This window comes from Hyposmocoma kahamanoa, unplaced genomic scaffold (genome assembly GCF_003589595.1).
Source record: "Hyposmocoma kahamanoa isolate Upper Pololo Valley unplaced genomic scaffold, ASM358959v1 99702, whole genome shotgun sequence".
Lineage (NCBI taxonomy): Eukaryota > Metazoa > Arthropoda > Insecta > Lepidoptera > Cosmopterigidae > Hyposmocoma > Hyposmocoma kahamanoa.
This window is the reverse complement of record NW_020656001.1, coordinates 4,286,807-4,310,582: the sequence shown is the minus strand read 5'-3', so window position 1 is coordinate 4,310,582 and position 23,776 is coordinate 4,286,807. Positions and strand designations below refer to the sequence as shown.

At 36.7% G+C, this 23,776-nt stretch overlaps 1 protein-coding gene across 6 annotated transcripts in view; it reads right to left on the bottom strand.

The window, feature by feature from the left end:
• LOC113239151 overlaps window positions 1-23,776 on the bottom strand; it is a 103,548-nt gene that overhangs the window by 42,089 nt on the left and 37,683 nt on the right. For all 6 annotated transcript variants that reach the window (XM_026476019.1, XM_026476023.1, XM_026476018.1 and 3 more), the window contains exons 30-43: window positions 19,831-20,011; window positions 18,510-18,626; window positions 17,847-17,910; window positions 17,339-17,481; window positions 16,805-16,913; window positions 15,689-15,735; window positions 15,293-15,425; window positions 13,600-13,703; window positions 12,598-12,768; window positions 12,043-12,158; window positions 10,006-10,135; window positions 9,353-9,503; window positions 1,289-1,402; window positions 91-241 (exon numbers count right to left, since the gene is read on the bottom strand). In XM_026476019.1, the coding sequence (XP_026331804.1) occupies window positions 91-241; window positions 1,289-1,402; window positions 9,353-9,503; window positions 10,006-10,135; window positions 12,043-12,158; window positions 12,598-12,768; window positions 13,600-13,703; window positions 15,293-15,425; window positions 15,689-15,735; window positions 16,805-16,913; window positions 17,339-17,481; window positions 17,847-17,910; window positions 18,510-18,626; window positions 19,831-20,011 (1,731 nt within the window). The remainder of the gene's footprint in view (window positions 1-90; window positions 242-1,288; window positions 1,403-9,352; window positions 9,504-10,005; window positions 10,136-12,042; window positions 12,159-12,597; window positions 12,769-13,599; window positions 13,704-15,292; window positions 15,426-15,688; window positions 15,736-16,804; window positions 16,914-17,338; window positions 17,482-17,846; window positions 17,911-18,509; window positions 18,627-19,830; window positions 20,012-23,776) is intronic.

Sequence of the window (23,776 nt, the reverse complement as noted above, 5' to 3'; positions counted from 1 at the left end):
TTTGTCCGAGCGCAAATTAAAGAAAGATTTATGTTTTAAGGAGGTGAAGATGTTTACATATTTATGAACAGGTAGGAAGTCTAGTTTTACCAGCGGTGGTCATGATTTTCAGAGTGAAAAGTGCAGGGGGGATTTCTGTCATGGGGTCGGACACACCGCGTGCCGTCGACACCAGTACCGCCTTCCAATCGCTTCTTGTGAATCCACTGCCGAGGCCCACCCCGAGGTTGAAAAGCGAAATCTGTCAAATCGATAGAAAGGAACTATTATGTGCAAATAAGTTAAATGTTTTATTGTTAATTTCTATCATTTATTAGGATTATTCACAAAGGATGGTCACGAAAGTATTGCATGTCCAACAAAATTGTACAGTTAATTTTCAACAGTTGAAATTTCAGCAAATAAGAAAACACTTTAAGGGTTGCACCTTAGTTCAAATAACAATATCAGAGTCAAAGTTAAGGTCAAATAATCATTTATTCCACAGGCACATTTTTACACGTGAAAACGTCATTTTTTATGCTACTGCTCGTTCACTGTGCAGCCTTCCCTAAGAAGAACGAGCTAGAAACTAGGGATTGCTCTTTCAAACAAACTTAAATAAATGCTATAGACTAACGCTTTGAATCATATTTGTGTGGAATGTAGACTCATGTTTTCTTACCATAGATCTTCATTTAACACGTAGTCTACAATTCTGTAATATGACTTTTTAATTAAAATACTTTTAATGTACATTTTAAACTTAAGAAATGATAATCTTAATATGTGCTGCGGAATTTTATTGTAAAAACGTATACAGTTCCCCATAAAAGAATCGTTTACTCTAGTTAAACGAAATCATGATATCATGAGTTCAATTTATCAAACGTTAAAGTGACAACAATGCTGCCATGCAATAAATCTGTTAGCAGTCTAAGGGTCGTATTCCAGAACTATACTCAATGCTCAAGTCAGGATTTGAGCAGACTTGAGTATGATTTCAAGCACTGGAAATCATACTCAAGTCCTGACTTGCGACTTGCGAATTGAGTAGAGGTCTGGAATATGATCCTAAGATTCATCGCTGTCAATTCATCCTTTTATATCTACTGTATCTCATTTAAGAAGAAGGTAATAATATAATCTCCTCTTAGATCATAGTCCGCCATTCTGGCATAACAAACTAGAAATTCACAACACGTATACGGCACCACAGGGAGTGTGGCCTTGCGGTCTCAATTGAGAAGCAATCATTCTCCGATAAAACTACCACCGCTGTCCGCTGCACTGCAAAGTAATACCCTACCTGTATATTCTTTACGGATCTTTTCCTCCAATAATATAGATTCGGTTGATTGAAAGTAACGTTGAGTAGAGACGCGGTGCCCGCCGTTCGTTTTGTGCCAAGGGTTGCGAATTGCTGTAACAAATGAATTATAGCAACGGTGAATATGGCGTTCCTTAGTATGCCTGTATTGGCAATGAAATTACTCAAAAGTCGAATTTATGCGAATGTGGAAGAACATCTGATATAGGTTATGCAACTTAACAAGTCGATATTTACCGACAAGTGAAACAATAGCATGATAAAGAAGAAATCTGCTAAAAATAGTTACATATTTTATTTATACTCGAATGTCAACAAATACATCTGTGAATTAAATATAAACATTTCATTGTTACATTAAAATACTTGCTAATTTTGTAATATTATTATTCTATATTTTATCCTAAAGAATTTTCCAATGATAAATATATAAATTTAAATTATCAATGATACATACCACAGACATATATCTAGATAGACGCTGCAAGTACAGCAATTTGTATGAAAACCAAGCGTGCTACATTTTTTGTACCCACTAGACGTAATAAGAAGTATTTAGTGATGGAAATCTCCTTCCGCTCGCTATAAATCGATTGATTGAACTGAATATGCGTGTTTACGCGTATTTCATTCAATTAATCGATTCTAAATAGAATAATTATTGTTCAAGTATTTGTTGATTACAAGTAGTCGTAATATTAATATAGTAGAAAAATACTAGAATAACATAGTCAAGCCCTTTATTTTACTTGTTTTTAAAATATGTTGATTACTTTAAAAAAAATTAAGACTTAAATTTTTAAACGACTTCAAATATTAAACTTATTGTCCTTAAAATAAAATGAGCTTATTATATAACATCTTTTTGTAATAGAAGATCTTATCGATTAACTTAAATAATGAAAACGCACGCCAATATATTATGAACTTACGACTGCCTTAATTAATTTTACTAGATGGTTTTCTGTTGGTAATTGATGATCAAATCGATAAATGGCAAGAGAAATGAATACGTTACTGCTGACAAAATATGGTAAAATCTTATTAATCAGAAGAGGTTTACTTAATGACGGCCTCGTGTTAAATTTTTGTGATTTGTTTATTTCTCGAATTTGTAACTCTGCTACCACCTTCGTTCTCGAAAGCAACCAACTCATACGTACGACCAACTCCAGGTTTTTGTAAAGGCAGCGCACTGTTAATTCTTTGCATTATATATTTTTTGTATACTTGTACTACATATCCGGTGATATATGTAATTATTTGTTCACTATATTCGGACATTCGAGGCAACGTGCTGCAAAAATTATCGAAATTACAGATACTACTGATAACAGATACTACAAAACTGAAAAAAAGAACGTAACGTTACTAAACGTTATAACAAAAGAGTTATAGAATATTTTTATAATATTGCTAAGGTCATAATAATTTTTGTCCCTTTGTTTTCAAAATCGATTAGAATCGAGAACAGTGTCGCCTAACATCAGTAAATGTTAAATTTGGCCAAAGAAATGTAGAAGCGGCCGTACCACAAAACTGTATGCATTAACCATAGGACGCACTATAAGTTTCCGGAACTGGCCACTTACATAAATAATATTTAAAAAGTAATTACAACATAAAAATAGGCAAAATAGGCGCCTTGAAGTCGAGTTGCGGATACCAGCCCGTTACACCAAGTACCAATTACAACGTATTTGAAAATGGAACTCTTTGGCTGTAGAATATAGTTTGTTTCATCTGACTGCCACTTGTTTCTACATTGTGGCGTCATTTTAGAAATTGGTTGTCTACATCACCATGGCTTTAACTCGTGAAGATTTTCGTAGTATGATTGTCTACGACTTTAAGTGTAATTTAACAGCTCAGCGGGGCTTTCCTTGGCTTCAAACTGCTTTTGGCGATAAAGCACCATGCAAGACGACATATTTATAGCTGGTTTGCAGAATTCAAACGCAGTCGTGTGAATCTCAGTGACAAATTTCGTGTAGGTCGCCCGTCCACTGCTGTGAACAACAAAAACATCGATGCTGTGCTCCGTATGATCAAAACAGACATGCATGTGACATACCATGAGATTCGGGCATCTTTTGGCATAGGTGTGAGTCAAATACAATCAATACTACACACATATTTAGGTGTGAAAAAGCTGTGTTCTCGGTGGATCCTACACAATTTCACTGAGGCTCAAAAAACGGACCGCGTCACTAGGTACAATGCCATGATTACCGGATTCAACGAAGGGGCGTCAAATTTGATGTGGGACATAGTAACAGGTGACGAAACATGGATTTATTGTTACGATCCCAAAACAAAGGAGCAATCGAGCGTATGGGTCTTTCGAGATGAGCCGAAACCAACCAAAGTGGCGTTTTTTTAATAAAACTGGAGACGTGGCTACTGTTGTTTTGGAGAATCGTTGTACCGTGAATAGTGTTTGGTACACGACCATTTGTTTCCCGGAACTTATTGACAAAGTCTGTAAAAATGAGCGGAAACGCCATATCATCTTGCACCACGATAATGCCAGTTCTCACGCGGCCAGACAGACAAATGAATTTTTGAAGGTGAACAACGTTGACCTTATGAGCCATCCCGCGTACAGTCCCGACCTGACACACCTTGTGACTTTTATTTATTTCAAAAAATTAAGAACCGGTTAGGGGGCAACGATTTTGAACACTTGAAGAGGCTGTCAAAGAGCATGAAAAATATGTTTCAGAGATTGTCACGAAGGAGTGGCATAAATATTTTCAAAATTGGTTCGATCGTATGAAAAATGCATTAACGCTAACGGAGAATATTTTGAGAAACAATAAATTCATTTCTGACCATTTCTAGTATTTTTTCTTTAATTCATTCCGGAAACGTATAGTGCGCCTCACGTACAAAAGTGCGTTCTGTTAGGCGGCCGTTTCGATTTGTCTTTTTTAAAAAAAAAGAACTAACTTCCCAACACCCGATTTATTGCAGAAAATTACACTCAATATAACTAACTGACTTCCCGATTCCCGGAGCGATGTACCGCTCTTTACGAGTGCCAATGTCTAACTAACTTGATTTGAGGCTTACGCGAAATATGAAAACTTGCACATTGCATTATGGAAAAGTACAGCTTTAATATAAATATCAACCTTTGCAAAATACCCATATTAGGTTGGGTTATAACAGTTCGTTCGATATTCATGGCATTAACAAAGGATCACAATTATATCGCACAAAGTAAAAGCCGCAATGTATTACAAATCACGAGGCATACACTTGGTTGCATATATGTTTTCTCGAAATTCGTACAAAACCAAAACAATTGTTTTTAAAATAAATGATGCATCTTATGATTACAAAATCCCTTGCCGGTGGTAGGAAACGTCCCCGTTAGCTTTTAGCCACAGTTATGGCGCTTTTGCAGTTTATATTGGCACAATAATGCATTATCCGCGTTTTCGACTGGTGTTTATCTACGATAACGGTCGAGCGGCAACTAAGTGAATTTATTTATTAATTTATTTTGCATTTCACATTGACGGATGCATTGACTTACAATTATATGGACATCGGGACCGCGCTAAAAAGTGTCCGAACTTATAGGGCGTTAAAATCGTATACAGAGCGTCATTCACGCTTTAGTCTTCGCTTGTTCGACTGACAGCGAACCAAGCAAAATTAGACAGTACTTCGATGACATTACAATTTAAATTCAACGTTTTAGCTTTTTCATATTCCTTCACATGTCACTACGTTTAAATAGGTTGACTTGGGACATTTTTTTTCGTGGTTTGTCCATTTATTTGTAAGTCAATGGATGGGTGGTACAGATTTATAACCTTATGACTATTTTAGTAGTTACATTCATTTTTTCAAAATTTCAAATTACACTTAAAATTAAAATTAGAATTAAAATTAAGATACAATTTAGATTTGAACATAATTGATTAACATATATTTTTATTACTATTTATACATATATTTATTTATTTATAGTTATACTAGTTATGCTAGTTCAGATTTAAATAGTTGCATGTTTTCATTTGAATATCTTGTAACATTTGTGTAATACGTTTGTTTTTTAGGTTTTATTTCCATCGTCAAGAATTTATACTACACTTTTATGCTTTTATGCTTTTTACACTTTTATGTTCAGAGATGCCGTTTTCGAGCACCGAGACACTGCAGCATTTATTATTAGTAAATAATAAATTTATACATGTGGACGTGTTGTGCGTTACGCTCGTTTATTATCTGTTGTAAATTGCACTCCAGTGGAGTGTTGCATGATTTATTTATTGTATATTTTGCATTTTTTCGCATTTACATCAATATTAAAATCTCCTGTAATTATCATACATATATGTATTGGGATTAAATCTTTTTACCTTTTCTATTATTTTATCCATCACATGAAAATATATATATATGTCATATATATATTATATATATATGTAATAAATATATATATATATCTATGTCACGGTCTGTCCTATAAATATTTATTAATACAATATTTGGATTGGGTATTTCTATGGCGCAACATTCTATGACATTCTACAGTCAGTTCTTCAAGCTCCACTCCGCCTTTGCGGTAACGTCGGTTGTAAGACGCGGCGAAATCGTAGTTTTCGTGGTTTGAGGTTGTATCATGTTTGATTGTTGTAGGTATTATTGTTGAGGTATTCAGCCTATTTGCATCTGGCGTTGTTTGTTTCCGTTTCATTAGCGCGTTGCCACGCGGTAGGATTGTGGAGCGGTTTGATTTAATGACGATTGTTCGAGACACCCCTTCCCATCTGCATACAGTCTGTTATTACGTATTATCGCATACTTTCCGTTTCGTCTTTGCTCTTGACAAATTGTTTGTAATTTTTTTCTCTCTTGGAGGGATGCCTCGTCTAGTACCTTGGAAATTGATAACCCGGTGTCTTTGAAAAACCGCGCATATTTCGCCATATTTTTATTGATGAGTTCTATAATGATAGGCCTCCGAATTCTTTGCCTTCCAATTCTTATTAAATCTTTGATGTAACCGATTAAATTCACATTTAGTATATTTTAGAAACTATTCTATAAACTATAATTCGAGCTTGTAGTTCCTCTTCTGTTTCGCGGTGGTATTCTTCAAGTCCGTACAATACAATTTTTTTAGAAATATCGTAATCATAATTCGGATTTGGATAGCTTATAGAGGATAATTTTTGATAGACATCTATCAGTTGATTTTTTAGCTGTGCATTTTCAGTATCAAAGATTTCATTTTTTTGGTGATTTTGCTACGTTTCTAAAGCATTGGTATGGTGTAATATCTCCGAATTAATTTTGTTTATATAAATCTCTACATATTTTTGGACAGAAGATCTAAGCGCAGTTAGAGTTTTCGTTTAGTAATTTACTTATTTGTACCTAAGTACAAAATTTGTCATAACGCAGTTATTCAGATTTTTGCTATGTTTTGAGTCTATGTTATCGCCTAGAATGCTCTGGTCTTCGTGTACTAGCTCGTCAACAGATGTCATTGTGTCTTCAAACGCCGAACGCTGGATTTTTACTGGGGTGTCATCGCGTTTTGGGCGTTTTATTATGATAGCGCACTCAGGACATGTCCACTGGGGTTGTAATTCTTTCATTTCGCACTCAAGTTTAGCCTTGTTTATGCCAATACATTCGTAGTGATATTTTCCTCGGCATCTAGCGCATTCAATTAAATCACCAATCGTTATATATGTGTCAGGCAAGCTAGACACGACCTCATTTTTAATATTCTTTCTTTTTCTTTTCTATGTTTATTCAGTGTTCTCAGAAAGAAGAATAATTAGAAAAAAGAAAAAAAGGTATGTTAATAATATAATAGTAACAACAAATCCAAAAAAACAAAAATAAAAGAAGAAATAGAAATGGTTCAGTTGTACTGGGGTTTGAACCGCGGTTCACGACTTGCATGTTCGGTACACTCCCCAACACTCCAAGTCTGCCTTTACGCTTTTAGCGAAAATTTTGCTATAGTTGCATTCAAAGAAAGCTGGTTAGTGACGTCAATATACGGTCGTTTGCAGCCATTCACCCGTCCTTGCTTACCGGTTTCCGCGATCTGCTGTTTATTGCCGTTGGCAAACAATATTTAAACTGATTTCACTTGTTAAGATTGCGATATGATATAAAGAAATGGAATGTGGACTTTTGTTGGAAATTTTTTATACTTTTAGATGGCACAAAATTAATATGTAAAATTTGAGATTTACTATTTTTAAACACAATGAAATCGCGGAGCAATCGAACAATAGTTCAGTAATTCAGTAACGCGCTCTCTCTTATCCTCTACGTACGTACTTCGCGTGCCCAAAGTAAGTGTACGTTGGGCACGCGAAGTACGTACACTTGTGGCGTCTATCTAGATATATGTCTGTGATACATACCTACTACTACGCGATCTAGTCTATGTAATAAAATATATTGGACATTAAACTTCACAACTGTATTGATATAAATAATTTAATTTTGTTTTAGTTTCATATTAAATTTTTCAGATTATGTATATATTTTTTTTGTAATATGACACTCTCTCAAATGTAGCTAATTGCAATGTCCAGGGCTGGATTTACAATTAGGCCCAATAAGTGGGCACAGTATGTCAAGAAATGCACAATAAATAAAATATTAATAAAATAACAATTTGACAAAAATTTGAATCTTTCAACTTTAAATTTGGTCTTGACAATGCCCCAAACAGGTTCGTATACTATCACTGTCATAATAAATTAATAAAGAAATAAGCACAATACGGTATTTTTACAGCCTGCGAACCGACTAAAAGGCTTATGAAGCCATCTAGAGCACTAGAGATGCCACAATAGTGATTTGGCCGAATACCGAATATTCGTCCACGCTCAAGGTCGAAGCGCCGAATATTCGGCTGCCGAATGTACGGCGACCAGAGGTAACGGGGTTGGATTATTTTTGTTGAAAAAAGATAAAACGATAGAATCAATATATGACGTTTTCTAAACCTGTTCTGAAGAAGTCGCTACAGATAATATGCAAAATGATGAGGATGTGGAGAAAAATTCTATTGCACACGAAATATCTAAGATTCTAAGTCTTCTGTACGTTATTCAACATCTTCAAATTACGTTATTACAACAACGCTGACATCTCGCTGCTCACACGAACAATAAAGGTCTACAGAGAAATTCTATGCAGGACTTACATTAACATTTAAAGCAGATTGGCCTTGACCAGTCTTTCTAACTGTTTCCGAAAGACTTCTGCTCGAGTCGACTTGTTTCGGTCTAGTATAGATGGATTCTTTCTGTGAAACGTGCGAAGTAAGCTTTAAAATAATCTTGAAGTCGAAAAACGTAATTTTGCAATGTTTATTAACACGCGTTCTAATTTGGCTGTAAATAGCAATGACGTAGGATTTCTAAAATTCCAGTCTCGCGATTGTTAAATTATATTCAAATTCATTTTCATCACACTTGCACGTAAATAACACAATTGCATGCAGGCTAGCCTTTTTTTTCTCATTGCACGACCATGGCTGTAATGAGAAGACAAAAAGGCCCGAGGGTTACATTTGGGGCATTATAGTCAAGATAGCATGCATGCAATCATAGTTGTTACGTGCAAGTGTGATGAAAAACATTGTATGTTTCACGGGCAGTAGGGGAATTACAAACCTCGACTCCGAAGGAGGTCTAATAGAGTCTCATTCGTAATTCCTTATATACCGCCCTTAATACACAATGCACAATTATCTTTATGTGATACATAGATTATAATGGCGTTACAAGAAGGCATTTTGAACCACTATGCTCCGCCTTATTGTATACATAGTTCTAATTCTCATGATTTTGATGTAGGTACTCATGCAATTTGTACACTCTACTCATGCAGTGTAATGAATCACGATAACGATAAATTAACAAATCTGTCCAATTCAAAATTAAAATGTATAGTTATGTTGAACGAGTTTTATAGTACAAATCTGGCCACGCTGTGCCTAAGTTCTGATCAAGACTGTGACACTTGAAGAACAACAGAAAAACTTACGTGTGCACTGCTGTCACTCTCATCGCCGTCGTCAGGAAACTTATTAAGCCGCGGTTTAGGGCTCGTTGTGGACTGCACATCCCTTGCGTATAGTGACATTTCGATGGATCCCACGGTTATGAAAAGCTCTAAATACTCCAATGAGTCCGACCTGCACAAAAATACATACCTACTTATGTACATATTACTCAAGCCTTTGAAGTCTCATTCTGGTAGGCAGACGTAGAACGCCATTTTGCACTATGCCGACATACCTCTTGCTTCACTTACATTCATAATTTTTTCACATGCACTCCGTCCTTTTTAAGTACATTCTGGATTTACTCTGAGAACGTAATAAGTGGCCGTTCTCTCCCAATGTTGCATTCCAAGTTGATTCTATATATCTCTTTCACCATTCTACTTTAATTCATCCGCTCAAATTGATATGTCCATCCATGTGCTCAAACTAATTCAAAATTATTTTCTCAATTTGTTGTCAATACATTCTCTCTGATGTGTAGGTTATGTGTTTCCTTTTTTGTCTCTGCTAGACAATGCTACAAGTCTTCCCTGATGTGATCGTCACTCAGGAACTTAGAATGTACGAACATATTTTCGGAAATTCTTTATAATAACTGGGAACGGATTTCGATAAACTAAAATAAACTTACCCACTTTCCACGAATCCCACAGACATATTGGGATTTTTTAAAATGGAAGAAGCCGCGGTAACCGACGAACGCGATCCACTCTCCAAGCCGGAGTCTAGGTTTCGACCAAGTTCTTGGCCCTTTGTGACACCTGAAAACCGTTTGGTGTCATCAAAGCACCAGTTTTTTTGAGAGCAGGACATCACTGTAGCTCCGTGCAAGAGTCAATCATGGTTGACTCATAAACACATATAATTAATTAAATTAAATAAAAAAAATAAAAAAATATATAATTAATTAACGAAATATAATTTATACCTTAAGGACTAATATACATACAATATAATAAAACACTATTTCTAACTACTCTACGGGTCGTATTCTAGAATTTTACTCAATGCTCAAGTCAGGATTGCACTGGAAACACAAGCACTGGAAATAGGACCCTAATGGCAGGGACTTGGGTATGATTTCGAGTGCTTTAAACCATACTCAAGTCCTGACTTGAGCATTGAGTAGAGTTCTAGAATACGACCCTACACGAATTACACTTGTCGGCGACGTGTGGCGCAATCTGGTGTCAGGTAACCGGCTGCGGAATCGCCGATATAAGACACCCTTCGGCCAAAATTCTTCCTTCATGAAGGTCGACAGATGTTCGGTCGGTACTCTCACCACAAACGAAATGAAATTAATATAATTAATATTAAAAACCGGAGAGGAGCGTGTCGGACGGCTCCTGGTTAGTGTAACGTAGTTGTTACGTAACTTGTCTTAAAACTAAATGACAGGTTTTGAGGGGTAACCTATCACAAACACCAACTTGTTTTTTCCGAATCTCTTTATTCCGAACACATGTGATTTTTTTGTCATTAGTGAGATTACTGTTTTGGTATACGTTTTTGACACAGAAATTTGTTACAACAGAAGTCGCGTTTGTCCGAAAAGCTACTATGAGAACGATTATTACATATTATTATTTTTATTATTTTTTGATTATTACCTATTTAAACGTAGTGACATGTAAAGGAATATGAAAAAGCTAAAACGTTGAATTTAAATTGTAATGTCATCGCAGTACTGTCTAATTTTGCTTGCTTCGCTGTCAGTCGAACAAACGAAGACTAAAGCGTGAATGACGCTCTGCCCTATAAGTTCGGACACTTTTTAGCGCGGACCCGACGTCCATATAATCGTAAGTCAATGTTTTGAGTATTCAATAAATATCGCAGAACCGAATCGGAGCATTCTGTAAATTCGGATTGTGACTTTAAACAATAAATTAATGGTTTTGATAAACTTGTCCTAGCAAAGAAATCCAAAATAATAATCCAAATAATACGTAGCAAATGGATCCAAAAGTCAATCCCAGGGCAGGGTTAAACCTGTAGTAGGTTACCTCCCTTTAGTAGGTTAGGTTAGGCCGGGCGACCTGTTACCCCAACAGAGTCTACCGACCGGCTGGGACCAGGTGGCTTGACTTAATTGGCCCGCCTGAATAGAATACAAGGACAATGAAAGTTCCTCAAAGGTGCTGCCGCTAGGGCGCCTCTCGAGCCTTCGCGTGGCGGGAGCATGCAGCCTACCCACCTAACGGCCTTCCTTGGGATAAAACCCGCCCTTACCGGATGTAATGGGCTCTTAAGTAGCAGTCTTAGGCGAGTCTGCCGTTCGTTATTGGTGAATCCGAGATGGTGGCATACGTGTTACACGTCTGCCTCTTATGACGACTGACGGGGACATAACATGTCTCTCCAGAAAGCAAACGAGGGGTCGACTCGGTCGGTCACTGTTTGTGAGAGTTGCGGAAGAATGCAAAAGCACCACAATTTTAACTTAAATTATAATTAAGTAAAACTAACCTAAATGTATATGATTATGATTATATTAGAATCCACCTTGTACTAAGAATTATATACTTTATGTTTTACTTAGCCACGCAGAAAAATCAGCGGTCCTCGCTGTGATGAGCATCAGATCATGACATCGAGGTAGTCATTTGATTAGACCATGTGTTCGAGTACATTTGTTTCCTAATCGTTAACAACATTAACTCACCTTCTGCTAGGTACGGTTGACTAGAAACAGGGCTGATGTTAGCGGGAACGCGCGGCTTTAGCTGCTCCATGTATGGACATACTTCGAGTTCGTTTTCATAATATTCGCTGCGGAGACTGCAATACACGGATTGGTGTTAAGAAAATAAGCATCCATAAAGTGAAATTAAGTTGGGCAGGCCATATTTCGAGAGTGGTGAGTAATAGAAATCGGAATAGGACATACCGGAATTATAATATTTTTTATGTGTAACTAGCATCACTACGGTGGTGATTCAGATTTCAGAGAAAGACATTATCCATTCTACGTTTATTACTTGAAGTGACAACCGAATTGGGTCATGACTTCATGGCTATAGTAGTGTTAGACGTCCTGGAGCAAGATGCGGGCAATAGATGAGTTAGGCTATCGTAAGATCGTGGGGAGGCACAAACTATTGGAGGCCTATACCAAAACCCTCCGGCCTATACGAACATCATGATGATGTAAAATAAGCCTCCAAACGGTTAGAAATGGTGTCACATAATGGTTAACAATTAAAAAACCAGTAATTACCGAAGTTCGTAGTAGTACTTCATGTCTTTACATATTTTATGCAGAAGAGCAATTTGGTCCAAATTTATGTCGACAAGAGCGTCTGATGTTAAGTTGATTTCTAAGCCTGCACCGCACTGCATAGCTAGGCCTATGTACAACGGCGGCGCGGCGACGCAGCTTATCGATATTCTAAAACAAAATAATAAGTCAAATGGGCAAATGTCACTCTTAGTACTACAACTATGCGCCAATTTACTGCAAGTAAGAGTCGTCATATAAACAGGTACAACTACACAGACAAAATGGAAGTGGTTTCAAACATGATAGTGCTGGCCTAAGACGTCAGAGGTATACAAGAAGATAAACATCTCGACCATCTTTTTTCAACTTTTCAATTTAGTTCCTGCCTCACCATTTCTCTTTCCGTTGACTAGAAAGTCCGGACCATTGTACCTTTGTCATTAATGTGACGTCTGTCACAGCGTCGCATAACATCGGATACATAAAGAAAAAAAAAACGATGTGATCCGAGTTTAGCGAGATCTGTTCTCCGCCAAAAACAAACAACAGAAAAAGAGTTAGTAAAAAGGCATCCCCAGGAAATAACACATTTTCGTCAGCAGTATAACAATATTAAACCTCTAAGGCCTACGAGTACTAAATATATTTTCTATTACGGATTTACGTTATACAAACTTGAAAATGTTTTTTGTAGCAGCAGTGCACCTTGTGAAAGAGTACCTCACGGGAAGTTCTGCCACCTTACTTATTTCTGCCGCCAAGCAGCAATGTGAACATTACTGCATTTCGGTTTTGAAGGGTAAGGTTGCTGGTGAAATTACATGCACGTGGGATTTGACAACTTATGTCTCTGAGTGACGGGCGCAGTGACAGTGCCCCTCAGATCTTTGCGATTTAAAGTTGAAGTGCCACTCAGCACTGCACTTGTTCCGTCACAAGGTATTATATAAAAAAAGATTCCCGTGCGCTGGGCACATCCGTGCAGTTGGGTCTACATACGAATGAAGAATCGATGTGAGTATGGGGCCTTCGCCCAGCTGCTGGCTCCACTTGCGAGCGGGGTTTTGCCCAGTGGTCGGATGTCGAGAAAGGTGTTCGCTGTCCTAGAAAAAGGAATAACGGTTGGTTTTTGTAAACAAAATTAACAGATATTCCAGACCACAAACATAACAGCTGTACATGAATCAAAATATTAAGTAGATAATAAGATAAATTTTGCATTGTTCCGCAACATACTGGTATCTAAATTAAGCAGAAGTCGGCATTATAGAATACGTTACGACGACGTTAGGCATATCGCAGTTTATGAGCATTTAGAATAGGCGATAAATGGGATGTTGTAACTTTTTTATATTAATTAATATTATACAAAGTACAAAAATGCCGTATGTCATTGAATTGTGAAATGAACTTAAGTAAAAAGGAAAGTTTCGTGTCATCGTTGTGGTTCCGACGTGGTGTTGACGACACGTTACAGATTATTTTAAATAAGTAGCTATTGATTGTATTTATTTATTTAATAGATTTGCCAACGTCTGTGTACAATATAACGTCATATTGTACACAAACGTCTAATTATACAAGCAAACGTCTAATTATACAAGCAATTTAATGTTACAAGCAATGTTACTGCCACACACACTGTAAATAAACACAATATGCACTAAAACATAACTATGTTTAACTAAAATTTAAAAAAAAACGCAATATTAAGAAATAAGAATATGATTGGAAATTGATGCGTACACTACTTTTACGAGATGAATTATTCGACTGAACTTAATAAATTAAGAATTTTTTTTACGGGTCTTGAGAGGAGAGTCATGGTGAACACCAATAATATCAGCTAGGCTGCATAATTACAAACCTTTTGGCATCGAACTGAGAAAAACCAATTATGGTAGCATGTCTCCACCTTACTACTATGAGAAAATACAATGTAATTTTTCAAAATTGTAAACTGGATATTTTTAGTGATAAATATCACAGCTTCAGGAATGTCACCCTAAAATATTTTACTAGTGACGTCAACAGTCTTTAGGGAGCTATCTAGCTGTTTTTGTCTTGCTTAGTTTTATCTGTTTTTGTTATTTGTTACAAATTGTTGAATGCAAATTTGATTGCATAGACAAACTGGTCATACTCTCGTGCTTCCAAAATAATACCTTCACGTAATGCAGAGCATACGTTTAATTTTAATGCGTGCATAGTACTAGTTTTAAATGTTCTGTTTTTATACATATTTAAAGTATTTTCATGTATTTAGTTGGTAAGCCTTATTCAATATAAATAAATAAAATGTCACTGTAACTTTCTACCGTTCTGTACAACCTTGCAACTGGCAAATTTGTGCCAAATACGGTTTTGCGAAATGGAACACTAAATGTAGTAATTTTGTTACGAGGATAACACGCAATTTGAATTTTTTAAGCAACTGAGGACAATCCACCACATGATGAAACATTTTTTACCCAAATGACATGTCCAAGAGAGTTCTTCGATTGTCGAAAGACATAATATTGAAACGTAATAATTGCTGCTGGTGCGGTGATAGTTTTTTCTTGGTGATACCACAGTGTAAGTACAATACATTAGGTGTACTGTGTCACGAAAAGCCGTTTTTCTTAACGTGGAACCAAATCATGAAGTGGAAAAATTACTTACCCCTATAAAGAAACTGAAAGCCACTGACCTCTGCGACGATGATGCGTTGGAATACTCCAGAATTTATGGTGACACTTTTGATCTGCATTTCATACTGACGACCCTCGACGCCGTCGGTTACTGGCGTCCAAGCAGACTCCATGGTGGCGTTTATGGACTTTCTGTCGAAAATTATTGACTATATCTCTTCTTATATATGTCAGCAATTTTTCTAAAACATTTATTAATTCCCGTACACCTACTAATTTTATAATAAATTGCAGTATGTCATTTGTTATGAATTAGTAATCGTGGACGTCCTCACTAGGGATAGCCATTCGATCACGATGGTAGAGGACGTCTAGGATACTAGGTCGTAATATTATCACTTATGTTTTGAAACAAGTACGTAATTAATATAAATGGTTACGAAATAAAAAAATACCTGCATATAGGATTATCTGGATGAGGGTTGACTACAATCTTGCCCACCTGAAAGTCGTAATAAGTCGTTGACAAATCATAGCATTGGACACTTCACTATGCGTCCATGTATTTCATGAAAAGGCATCACTATGTTCTTGTCCGTATTGTAAAAAGGCGTCAATTCATGAAATGACTGGTCTCTTATTACTATGTATTATATCACATCACAACGTGGCTGTGTATCTCATGAAATGGCGCCATGCTATCAAATGATATATTACGTAACGATGTGCCTGGGTATTTCAGACTTGACGCCGCTTTTTCAAATTTCTTTTAGTTTATCTTTCAAAGACACTCTAGGCCCAGATTGAAAATTGGCCTAACCGCATGTTTCTGCATGACAAAGATTCTATTAATATCGGTGGCATTATTCCAGAGTAAAGTGCCGTATGTCATTCACTATGAAAATAGCTGAAATAAACCAGTGTAGCATTTTTAAAAAATATGTTTGGACGTTTTTTTTAAATGAGGAATTGTATTTTCCTCAGTTTACGGACTGAAATAAACAATTATTATTATTACTAAATGTCTCGGCGCACCACGATGTCTGTAATTGCAAAGATCAACCTGTGACGTGTACATATGTAACGGTACCGCGCAATTAGATAATAATAAGTTCTATAAATTGTATAGTGTTGTGACAGGCCACAAAATAATAAGAACATGCAATGTACCGTTTGAGGTACGTACTACATACATGAGAATTTTTTTTATATGTGTGTACACTATTATTTGGGACTTGTCGGTATACCTTTGGATACGAATAGAGCATAAGAGCCAATCGGCTCGTTGCGATATCTGCCACCTGTACAGCGTATAAAGCCACTATTGATACTTTTGAGTTTGCAACAGAAAAGGTTAAGTTACATTGTCAAAACAGCACATTTATTTACAAACAGACATTAAGAAATTACAATTAAGACAACTGTTTGTACAGCGTAAGACTGTACACGGAATATCAGCTATTCATAAGTGATATTGTACTAATAAATTATACGAACTGTTTGCATTTGCGCTGTGCAACAATAGTCTTTATAGTATTGGTGTAAATAGATAAAACGGTTACAAAACGTACATTTATGACAAAAGCGTCATCCTTATCGGAGCTCTCCTTCTCTTCAGTAATTATAACTCTGACACCGCCTGCTGTTATGTACACGAATGGCCACATAATCATCGGTTTTCTGGAAATAGAAATAAATAAAGATTGGAGAATTTTGATTGTAAATACGTTAGCTAATAATTGCACTAAATAACATTAGTTTATTATCATTCGCATTGTTACAGTGCACCCCTCATGGAAGAATGGCATAAGTGGAGTTAAGTCAAAAATGTTTATAGCTCCTTCCTGTTAAGTGCAGAAAAATATAATCAAAGTCCTCTCCAATTTTTATAATTCTATCGACTAATATTGTAAATAGAGTTACAAGAATTGGAGAGGATGTGGGTTATATTTTTCTGTATCTAACGGAGCAATTATGCCATTCTTCCATTAGGGGTGTGAGTAAATTTTATTTTTTAACATTGTAATAATTTAAAACTTTACAAGATATAGAAAAAATATTGAACTTTTTGAAAACACATTTAAACTACAGTGAGCTACTCGTACTTGCGTGTTTCCGGGCTGACGGTGCACGACGCATGGATTGTAAAAAGACGCAACATTCGTAGGAAATGTTCGAAAACTGACGGCTGTATTATGACTTCTATTGGCATAATGTTCGCATATATCTCCCACATTAGATCCGGATTCTGCAAAACGAGACATATTATGTCAGATGAAATCTCACGAATAATTTTCACATTTCGATACCTCCAATGAACAATACGCCAAGTTTACTTTTTTGTCATTTTCTGTTATTTTGTAAACAGCCATATTTATTGACTAGTATTATGCTCTTCGAATTTTGTAAAAAAAAATAAAGAAACAAAATATGAAATTAGAGAAAAAAAACAGTAAATCGAATTTTGTGAAAAAAAAAAGAAAAAGAACGAAATAAAAACAAAACAGGTCCAAAAATTAAGTTGGCGTAGCGTTCATTCGAGGTGTCGATTTGTTATTTCTTAAGTATGTAATGAGGCGATAAAATATTTGCGAAAGTTAAAGTGATACTTACTATTTTTGTATCCAACAGTTTTGGGTGCAACTCTTCTTTCCAACTGGGTGGTATATTAGAGAGTCTAAAAACACATTTTACTATTAAAAAGTATTCCCGTTAGTTACCCAAGAATAGTACAGTTGTGCTATAGTAGAACAGAATAGTTGACGTACTTAAATTCAACTTCATGCCGGTTGCCATAAAAACTGTCCAAAGTGTCAAGCTAACTATCGCGACTTGGCACCTTTTAAGAATGTTTTGTGTTAAGTTAATGGCGTATCTTTCAATAAATAAAAATAAAATTAATAAAAATGTATTTATTGAGATGTTTTGTAAAAGAATTTCACTAGTTTTGTGGATTACGAATATGAATACAAAGATCGAACTCGCAGAAAAGTTCGTCCACACGTTGGGACTTGAACCCACGTCCTTGCTGCACCGTAGCACTATTCTAACCATCTGAGCCACGGGTCCAGTTGCCGAGTCGTCGAAATTCTCCTATCTATTTTTGTTAGAGATCTTTGTACTGACTTTCCGTATTCATGCCCGCTAGTGACATCTAGTGAGAGGTTTTGAATAACCTTTTCACCGCAGCCGGTATCTATATAGGTATCGCGACAGACACAGATGTCCCTTTTCGATGAAATGTGACTGTTTTAAAAAGTAAGTATAATAGCTTACGAGGCTTGTGTTATTGTAAGAGCCAGAAAGTGGGAAACCTCTTGCGCTTTGGCCGGCTCTCGCACTTCTATCACTCGTCCGTTTAAGGGGCCAGCGACCCATTCGTCATTCTCGTTCCTGGTGAAAGTATAAAGTACTTATTATTATATAAATTCAAAAATATCTTTTCATTACCCTTGCACGTAAATAGTATGATTATATGGAGGCGAATTTGACTATAATGCCCCAAAATTAAACCCTCGGGCCTTTTTTTGCTTCCAATTCCAGACCATTTTTTTTACCACGACAATATCACCGCGCTTAGGGCGCGTGTACACGCTAAGATATTCGACGTGTCTGCTACAGAAAAGATGAGAATGGACTTGTACACGACAAAAACTTTGTTGGATCTAGCCACGAAAACATGTCGTGTCTGTTGCAGACGAGAAAATGATGAGTATTTACACGATACGAATGCTTTCGGACAGACGTGTGCAGGGTAAAATGTGTCAGTGCATTACTAGTCTTCCAGGTAGCTGTCGTTTTACTACCAACTGTGGGAAGAAATATGTTGTTGAATATGTTGACTACTAAGCAACACCCGGCCACGCGCAGAAACGTGCGTTTACTGACAATGCACCTCACCCTGCCCCTACAATAGTGGCAGAGCGCGTCGTGTCGGGGGTAGATAAGATATTTTTCTTGACCGGCGCCGAGGCAGTGTATCAGTTTGTGTGGAGAAACGAAACGAATTCATGCATAGACCCGGCGACTTTTCTTAGCGTCAGTTCGCTGTAAGCGTTTAAACACACCCACGAAGTTTGGTAATTCGCTTACAACGTCTTCGGGGGTGGGAAGAATGGTTCAGTTCAGTGCGACCACGCGTAATCATTACACGTGAACACATTGAAACACGCTGTCAAAAATATCTGAATATTGTTTTGAAAGTAGTATTCACTTTTTCTCCACAAGATATTATCAATTTGCTACAAGGAGAACGCTATTTAAAAATAGAGAAAGAATACAATGCGCGGAGCGATTGTTCCGTGCACATTATGGAACTTTCTCGAAAAAACGAGTCAGATCATCCAGCGCTCGTGCAAACCCGCTGGAAGCGAATTTGGCCGCAAGTTGCAGCGCTATTTTGTAACCTTTTATGTATAAAATTAAATATTTGCAACTGACGCTTGTATTAATAAGCGAATTCGCTAGGAGCGTCGCTCTCGCGTCTTCGGGTTACTCAAAATAAATTTAAAAATCACAACTTTGTACTAGCGAATACTCTTTAAATTAATCGATGACTTTGTGAAGATTACTGTCAAAACTATGAAAAAGGAATTACCGCTGATGGTATAGAACAGATAAATGTTCGATTTTCATCCTAAACTGATTGTAGTGCTCCTGTAAATCTATGGTGGAAATGATGTCGTCTATGTTCACGGTAATCTTCTCTTGGCACGACGTCACTGCCATCGTCAAGCGACTTATCACCCATTGGAACCAGACGAAAGTCTTCAACGGAGCTGAAAGCAATGTATTTTTTTTTATCTTTAATTATTGCATATTTAAAAACCATTTACACCATTTATTCACCACACAAAATATTAAACGTAACTTATTCAATGACATAAAAATTATAACAATTACAATAAGTATACAACCTCAACAAACACAATTATTGTGTGACAGGGGAGCAAGCTCAGCACACACTGTGTAGAGCATATGCTCATACACTGCACTGATTTTCAGCTTGTCCCCGCTGTTGTGGAAGCAGATATATAAAACGCGCGCACAAAAGCAAAAACTAAAATTAAATGTAATGAAATTCACAACACGCACATTTAAATTAGTAGTAATTCACAATAGAGCTACTAACTATACACACACAACTAACTATGACACAGACAAATCATTGTAATACTAGTATTAATACAGTTTACTATCGGCTGTAATAGATTAATACTAATGTTAGAAATAAAGTAATACTATTTCCACTAGAGGCGTGCTTCCTTCCTTTTGCGACTTAAAAAATAAACCCTTAAGTTGCGAAATCAAACACGATTGGGACATTTTCCCTTACGTCGGTAAGGGAGGCGGGAGATCATTCCACATTTTTGTAGCTGAGCATTTGAGCATTTGTACAGGTAATAAATAGCATAAGATTTGCCTCCACTCTTCGAGTACTCCTCTCCTGGAAATCGCTTGGGCAATTCAGCTTCTCAAAAAGATACTTCGACTTTCTGTTAGTTGCGACCCTATGCACTAAAGATGTCAAATGAAGTTGTCTACTAGCCTCCATTTTCAGCATGTTGTGCTTGTTCAGGAATGGTGTCACATGAGCTTCTTTGGTACAGAAAAACAAAAACGCGCACACGCGTTTTGTATCCTTTGTATTGATTTCTTTGTTCAAGAAGTCTTGGACTGTAAACTGAATCGCAGTAAATAAACAATTACTTTAGCACCAAGGATGCTACTAAAGGCACCCTAATGAACTCTGATATATACTTACGTATACCATATAGCATTTTTCAGCGGTAAAATGCTTGTCTCACTTTCATATTTATATGCTCTTTGTATCGCAACTCACAATCCATAACTAAACCTAAGTTTCTTGCACTGTTACATCGTGAAATACTTTGTCCGTTTATTTTTATTGAAAGATTTTTCGTGATTATTGTATTGCACTTACTTTTGGTACCTACAACCATGGATCTTGACTTTAGTGGGTTTAATTAACGCGAGTGCATTTTTTTCCGCCCACTCTGCGACACACTTTCAATCTTCATAATTTTTTTCAATTGCTCAGTCCGTATTCTTAGTATTAAAAGAAAAATACAATTGTATGTCATCGGCATAAAGGTGAATTTTACAGCGCCTTATCACTTTGATAAGGTCAGACGTAAATAAAATAAACAACAGGGGACTTAAAACTGTGGAATAGGGGTACCTATTGATAAATGCAGTATCAGATTTAAGTTTTTCGCCATAATTTGCCTCTACCTGTACGTATTGACTTCTATTTGACAAATACGATCGAAACCAGCAGCATGTGTGATGAGATGCACCGTAATATGATAATTTAGCCAAAAGCAAGTCTATGTTGAGGCAGTCGACTGCTCTACAAAAATCCAGCAGAACTAGTATACTGCTCATGCCATTGTCAGCTGCCTGAATCATGTTATCCGTAATGTAAGCATTGTGTCCGGCACGAAATCCTGGTTGTACTTCTGGTAAGAGTTCTTCATTTTGAAGGTAGTTTGTGAACTGGGTGCATACAATAAGCTCCACCTCTTCAGAAAGGACTGGCAATACACTTATCGGTTTTAGATCTTGACAGGTTTCCAATTTTGTACCTTTCGGAATAGGTCTGACCTTTGCTAATTTCCATGAATTTGGAAATACACCGAAGTTGATACATTAATTTACTATTTCAGTTATTATAGGTAGTGTTACAGGCAGAGTCATACGAAGCATTTCTGCTGAGATGGAGTCGTGTCCACACGCATCTGTTCTAATAGTTGAGACAGTTCTTAGAACATCCGACTCAGTAGTGGTGGAAAATCGAAAAGTAGTATCTGATAATTTGTTTGTTTTATAAAAGTCTAAAGTACAGGCGTCTATCACACACATCAGCACATCTAGGAAAAAGTCATTTATTTTATTCGGATCACTTATAAGGTGTTGAGGAATAGCCATACTGTCCGCTAAAGAGCCAGTAATCGGTGCAATATGCTTGAGACGTTCCCACATTTTTTTGAGTTTTCTTTTTTAGTTAAATTAACGAAGAAGTTAAAATATGCAGATTTCTCTCTTTCCAGCGCTCCACCAACATAGCTCTTTGGTGATTTATAATAATCGCGATCACTTTCAATTCCAAATGCGCGAGCTCTAGATAGAGCGGCGTCCCGCGATGACATCATTAATTTGATGTTATCCGTAATCCACGGCGCTGGCCAAGAGGAGACCCGTATACGCTTTAAATGAAATGAAATGAAATTTTATTTGCTTAAAACATGGTGTGGGAGCTTGGCTCTCAAAAAGGTACAAACCTAAACTATTGAACCATTCCACTTTGTCATCCATATCTCGCATCAGAGACACCTCCGCCCATGGCAAATCATGTAAGTCTTCGGAAAATTTGGTTCCATTTATCTTGTCCAAATATCGTTTGAATATGAAGCGGGGTTTCTCTTTGCATTTATTAATTTTTAGTTCCGCTAAAACTAAAGCGTGGGCGCTGAGATTTGGATTATGATGCACTTCAATGTTTTGACAAAACTCGGGTGAGTCCGTTACTATAATATCTAATAAACTAGACGTCTTATCAGTAACTCGTGTAGGTTCATTTAACAATAAATCCAATCGCAGTTGAGAAAGAACAACTTGTACTTCGCCTGTAGAACGTTCATTTGGTTGAGACATTGAGACCAACATTGAGATCCTTTAGTATGAAAATGTGATTAGAATAACTGAAGGAACTTACCGACTCGTTGAGCGCATCGATTGCAGCAGTAACGGGCACAGACTCGGGTCTGTAAGCCGCGCCAATCGCAAAACGTCCTCTGCCCGGCAGAGTAAGCTCCAACCACATTTGTTCAAGCGAAGAGATGGGATGCTGTTTAATTTGAATATGTAAATGTTGCTTAATATAAAAACCAACTCCTCCTCCCCTTGCATCCAATGGTCGAGGGTTTTAGTTTTAGTTGATAGCCTGGAATTTGTGGGGCATACTTTTTTCATCTTCTTTAATCCATAAGACTTGGATTAACGCCAATATATCCGGTTGATATTTATCCATCAATAAATTGCAATTCATCTCTCCCTGTATTTAACGAACGTACGTTAAGAAGTCCCAACGTCAAACTTTTACATCGATGGATTCATCACAGCAGCTTTACTAGCAATATGAGGTGTTTAAGTCGGAAGCACACCTGTAGCATATCATAAAAGAATCCGCTCATTAATTTACGCATTTGAAAAGTTATTAAAACAGAATGATTGTAAAAATAACAGAATATTTCAGAAAAATTGACACAAATACCTAAACATACTGAAGAATGGTCCACAAATATAAAAAAAAATTCTTATTAATATCGTTAATGCCAGGCCCAAACATATCCACTCCATAAATTCTGCTCAGGTCAGCCTCAGAGCGAACACAGTGGCGATCTTTGCCATGCTCTTGTGTAAATTCTTCCTTCACGCAACATACATACTTTCATTTGCAACGGTTTGCCGCCTCTCGGGTTTTATGGAACAACTGGCGATTATACTAGGTGAGGCGCTCA